The sequence below is a fragment of the Neophocaena asiaeorientalis genome, unplaced genomic scaffold (genome assembly GCF_003031525.2).
Source record: "Neophocaena asiaeorientalis asiaeorientalis breed wild unplaced genomic scaffold, Neophocaena_asiaeorientalis_V1.1 scaffold788, whole genome shotgun sequence".
In the NCBI taxonomy this organism is placed as follows: Eukaryota; Metazoa; Chordata; class Mammalia; order Artiodactyla; family Phocoenidae; genus Neophocaena; species Neophocaena asiaeorientalis.
Genome location: NW_020171876.1, coordinates 21,050 through 27,036, shown reverse-complemented (window position 1 = coordinate 27,036; position 5,987 = coordinate 21,050). Strand labels below are relative to the sequence as shown.

The following is a 5,987-nucleotide window of genomic DNA, read 5'->3' as shown; positions in this document are numbered from 1 at the left end:
TCATCCTCTGAGAAATCAGCTCGAGGCACCTCCTCCTTTTGCTTAGGCAGCTAGTGAGAAAGGTCATTTAGTGGGCTGCTCTGGCTGCAGCCTTAGGCTTGCTCCAGTATTGCACCGGCCTGCCCCTCTTCTGCTTCCTCCCCCTCAGTCCAGCTTCCGCAGCAGCCTCAACCGCTTCTGTTTCTGCTTCCATCTTAGCCCCCACCGGTGCCCACGTCTCAACCAACTGCCGTGTACTCCACTTTGGTGAGTCTTTTCCTGTGAAAAAGCTAATGATGGAAGGGCTTGGGGAACAGGGTGCAGCTGGTGAAGAAGGCCCATTAATCGGCGTGGTGGCAGCCGAATCCTCTCCACAGGCCTTGATGGGGTACTCCTTAGACGAGGGCTTTACTGAGAGTCTGCCTCTGGCAGTTAAGCACCGAGTGTACGCTCTCAAAAATCTTCAGGCCAAATCCGCAGGCCTAGATGCCAAGTACCTGAGGGAATTTCATTCCATCGAGAGGAAATTTGCCGGCATCTATTGGCCCTTATTGGAAAAGAGACACCAGATAATCAATGCGCTCTACAAGCCCATGAAAGAGGAGTGTGAGGTGAAGTCCAAGGCCGAGGACAATGATTATAATGAGGTGGAAGATTATTCTAATGCTCAGATGCAGGGTCTGGAGGAGAATCCGGAGTATGAGGACTTGGAGGAATATTGCGAGGAAGATTTCAAGGATGTGGAGGAGGTGTTTGGGGAGTATGGAGGAATTGAGGGACATGATGTGGATGAAGAGAAAGAGGAGCCTACAGGGATCCCTGATTTCTGGCTCACAGTTTTAAAGAACGTCGAGGAGATCTCTCCATTGATTCAGAAATATGACGAGCCCATTCTGAAGCTCTTGCCAGACGTGAAAGTCAAGTTTTCAAAGCCCGATAAGCCGCTCGCCTTCACTCTGGAATTTCACTTTGAACCCAACGACTACTTCACAAATGAGGTGCTGACCAAAAGTTATACGCTCAAGTCTAAGCTCCATTACTCTGACCCCCACCCGTTTAGGGGATCTGCGGTGGAGCATTGCATAGACTGCAAGATAGTCTGGAATGAGGGAAGGAACGTCACTGTGCAAACGGTCCTGAAGAAGCAGAGGCACAGGTTTTGGGAACTGTTGCGCACAGTGACCCAGGAATTTCCCCGAGAGTCCTTCTTCAACTTCTTCAGTGCTCTCTGGTGGGGTATGGATGCCGATGAAGATGAGGAAGACGTCTTCATTGCTCACAGTTTGCGCACGTTTGTCATCCCTAGAGCTGTGCTGTACTTCACAGGAGAAGCACTTGAGACTGAGCAAGAGGGGGTGATCAGGGAATGTAATGAGCTGGCTTATGACAAAGTCACTCATGAGAACGGGTTGGCTGCTATTGAGGGTGCTAAAGGCCAAAGCCTGGACCCCCAGGAAGAAGATATTGATAGCTGAAGCAGGGAGGTTGGTGTGTGTCGGCCCCCAGGTTAAGAGTCTGCCTGTGTTTACAGTAACCAAAACTTAACCATAAGTTACTTACAGTCTTAAAGTGTTGTCTCTTCCTGGTACTCTCAGTATAAAACTATGTCCAAATATATATTTAATTTATTTTTTAAATGTTTTTTTTGTCCAAATATATTTAACAACGCATTCCATCTAGCACTCCAGTAGTGTAAACTTTTTAAAGAAATGTAGAAGGCAGTGAATGCTCTAAGCATATGTAAACCTTGGTATTGTGAATTCATGGCTTTTGTCAGGTTGCTGTTAGTTTCTAGCCATGAAAAATTACCAGAACTGGTAACTGAGATATATGTGTTTGGAGATTTTTTTTTCCTGGAAAAAGAAAAGCGAGATTGCCTCTGTTCCCCAGCCTTCTTGGTGAATGGGCTTTATTCTGTTTGCACTAACTGTGCCTTCAACTCTTTGTTATAGAAATGCAGCAAGTTATACTAAAATGCACTTGATTTGTAATTTGAGAAACTACTAGCATAAGAATAAAACATTTGTAGCAAAACTACATTTATTGTTATTGACTGTTAAGATGTTTATAGGCTCCTGTATTTTATGTGATATAGTGATCTACTCAGAAACCCAGCTGTATTATTTTTTATCAGTGAGGTATAGTTAAAACAATTTTCCCTAAATCCATAAATTGTGCCATGTACTTCTGCAAAGTGGGGTTAAAGTATGCATTTTCTTTTCTGGAATGTTCCTCTCTTTTATGGAAATTACATGATTAGTTAAGCTTTTTCCTTATGTTTGTTCATTCTAAAATAAAGTTAATACAAATGTTAAACACTGTGTTTCTTCTGAGGGCATTGGAGTTAAGGATATGGCCTTGTCCCTTCAAATACCAGGTGGAGGATTTGGTTGGGAGTTATTAGCAGATCAGGTTTATCCTTTGGGTATATCCGCTCCGTGGCACGTGGGATCTTCCCGGACCAGGGCATGAACCCGTGTCCCCTGCATTGGCAGGCAGACTGTCAACCACTGCGCCACCAGGGAAGCCGCCACTACACTTTTAAGAGTCTACAATGATGTTCTGATTTGTTCTAAAATCAGAAGAAAATGAATATTATAATAATAACAATGTATACATAATAATCTGTCCTAGATTATTTTTGTCTTATAACAAAAGAGATGTAAAATATTATTCGTTTATGTATATATGAATATCATAGAGAAAAAGGTACCAAGAAGGTAAAACTACCTAGACTCCATGAAAATCACAGTGAGGCCCTGGTTTCCACCATTAGAAATAAGTGAAGGAGGGAGTTCATGGAGTGGTTGAGAGGGGTGGTAATGTGACAAAGGAGAAGAAAAGAGGGAGGGGAAGAAGGAAAGAAAGGGACAAACAGTGATGTGTTCTTCAAGGAAAGGGGAATAGAGGTCTTCCAGGCTCATGGAGCAGTGAATGTCCTGACTAGCTGGAGGGGAGAGGGTTAACAGAATGCTGGAGAGGGAGAGGTGGGGCCAGAGCCCTATGTGGACAAGGCCAGGGACAAATTGGAGTGGGCTTGGCAAGGGAGAAGGAAAAGGACTGGAGAGGACATAGGAGGGGGAAAGGAAGGTAAGGACAATGAATGAGAGGTCTGGAGGACAGAAAAGCAGAGGATGAAAGGGTGAAGCTTATTAGAGATGAAAAAGCATTCCTTGCCATGAGGTTGCTGAAGTTCAGATGTCATGGTTTTGGTATATTTTGCAAAAACTTTAGTACCCTGTCCAGGAAGAGGGACTCGAAGGGGAACTAGAGGAACATCGGTCTGTTGTAAGTAACCTTTAATCATGCTCTTTCGTTGCCAAAATACATACACATATGAATTAACTAATTTTTAGTAAACACCTTATATTGTACTATTTCTGTGTGCCAGACACTGTTCTAAGCACTTTACAAGTATTATCCTCTGTAATATTTATTTTATAAATGAAAAAGTAGTAAACGTAACAGAGAAGAATTAATTATAATACCAATTAATACTTTCTTCCAAACCCCACTTTAACTGTTAACAAGCATACAATTTTGTATCCTGCTTTAAAAAAAAACAAAACTTACCATTATAGCATTAGTGTTTTCCTGAACTTTAATTTACATTTTAAAGCTTAATTATTAATGATCATGCAGTATTCCAATGTATGAGAACACAATTTAACTATTATTTTAATGTTGGTTATTGGTTTCTAATTTACATAGTGAAGTAGGCAAATGTTCTATTTTCTAAAATTAAGACTTTTTATTCAAGTTTCTTTTTTTAATTTTGCCTTCTAAGGCTTTTGCAAACTCTCTGAGAGCTAAATGGCAAATCAGAAGCAGGAGTCAAATCAAATCATTGATTAGCCAGAAGTTCAATGAGAAATATAGTCACTAGACTGTAACTTGATCTTTCACATGTATAGTCACAAACCTTTCCTACTCAACATATATAACAAATCCTTTTCTTGCTCCCTGCACCAAAAATTTTTCACACATATTTTGAACATGCAAGAACTTGAGAAATAGAGTTCTCTTGAGCCTTTTAAGGAGAATGATAAACTTTAGGCCACCAAAAAAAAAAAAAATGAATGGAGGATCTAATGCAAAAGCACCGATGGTGAGCATGAAATCAACTTAACTATAGGACTAATATTACAAACATATATGGTTAAACAGAAAACAATTTAAATTTTATGAGCACTATCAATGTGAACATAATGTAACTAGCAAAAGTTGGGACTAGAAGAGGAATTTCTTTTATAGCTGGGGATCAAAAAATCTGGCAAGGTAAGTAACAGACATAAGTATATATTTAAATAATGCCCTACGAAAAACAGTATAATCAACAAAAATTAGATACTGATTTTTTTCCTACCATTGCTTATGATAACAAGTCAATAGATACTTTTTAAAGAAATCAGTAATTAAACATTAAATAAAATTGTGTTCATAAATGTAGCAACTAGAAAAAAGGCAAATTTTCCAAATTATCAAAAGAAAGATTCAAAACTAAACTAAGAAAATAAGTACTGTATGATAAATAAGGAGAAAAAAGAAAAACAGAAAACCTAAAACATGTGGTTAGTGAAATAAGATATAACATTTGACTCTCCTTGTCTGGAAAATGCTTCTTTGGATAGCCTCATGAATATCTCTCACCTCTTTCAAATATCACTGTCTCAATAAGGCCTACCTTGACCACCCTACTTTAAATTGTATGTGCTTCCTACATGTACTCACAATTTTCCCTTATACAGCTTTGACTTTCCCCCATAGAAAACAGCACCTTCTAACTCACTATATGATTTACTTATTTGTTATTTATGGTGTTGATTGTCCCTTCACAGGAGAATATAAGCCTTGTGAGAGCAAGGATTTTTGTTCATTGATGTTCATTGATTTTTGATCCTGGTTCATCGATGTATCCCAAGCACTTATAATGGTGCCTGGCACAAGATAGCTGCTCAATAAATATTTGTTAATTATATTATTCAATATCTGTCTTACTAAATGTGAATGGGATAACTCATCTAGGAATTTATCCTACAAATACACTTTTGCAAAAGTACATGCTCAAGGATATTTACTGTAGCACTGTTACAATGAAATAATGGGAAAATGTTCAAGTCCATTGGTAAGGTCTATTTACATAATTACAGTCCATCTCTACAGTAGACATTCTTTTATTTGTCACTTTATATTTTTATTTTATTTTTTACATCTTTATTGGAGTATAATTGCTTTACAATGGGTGTTAGTTTCTGCTTTATAACAAAGTGAATCAGTTATACATATACATATGTTCCCATATCTCTTCCCTCTTGCATCTCCCTCCCTCCCACCCTCCCTATCCCACCCCTCTAGGTAGTCACAAACCACCGAGCTGATCTCCCTGTGCTATGCGGCTGCTTCCCACTAGCTATCTATTTTACGTTTGGTAGTGTATATATGTCCATGCCACTCTCTCACTTTGTCACAGCTTACCCTTCCCCCTCCCCATATCCTCAAGTCCATTCTCTAGTAGATCTGTGTCTTTATTCCTGTCTTACCCCTAGGTTTTTCATGATATTTTTTCTTAAATTCCATATACATGTGTTAGCATATGGTATTTGTCTTTCTCTTCCTGACTTACTTCACTCTGTATGACAGACTCTACGTCCATCCACCTCACTACAAATAACTCAATTTCGTTTCTTTTTATGGCTGAGTAATATTCCATTGTATATATGTGACACATCTTCTTTATCCATTCATCCAATGATGGACACTTAGGTTGCTTTCATCTCCTGGCTATTGTAAATAGAGCTGCAATGAACATTTTGGTACATGACTCTTTTTGAATTATGGTTTTCTCAGGGTGTATGCCCAGTAGTGGGATTGCTGGGTCATATGGTAGTTCCATTTGTAGTTTTTTAAGGAACCTCCATACTGTTCTCCATAGTGGCTGTACCAATTCATATTCCCACCAGCAGTGCCAGAGTGTTCTGTTTTCTCCACACCCTCTCCAGCATTTAGTG

At 39.2% G+C, this 5,987-nt stretch overlaps 1 protein-coding gene across 1 annotated transcript; it reads left to right on the top strand.

Annotated features, from left to right (window-relative positions):
* Nucleotides 1–272: 272 nt before the first annotated feature.
* Nucleotides 273–1,454, top strand: LOC112397570 (nucleosome assembly protein 1-like 2). Its single transcript, XM_024741815.1, has one exon. The coding sequence runs from the start codon at nt 273–275 to the stop codon at nt 1,452–1,454; it is 1,182 nt and encodes a 393-aa protein (XP_024597583.1).
* The last annotated feature ends 4,533 nt before the right edge of the window (nt 1,455–5,987 follow it).

What these genes read in the sequence shown, in the direction of transcription:
- LOC112397570 (XM_024741815.1), top strand. Translation starts at nt 273, where the DNA reads ATGATGGAAGGGCTTGGGGAACAGGGTGCAGCTGGTGAAGAAGGCCCA.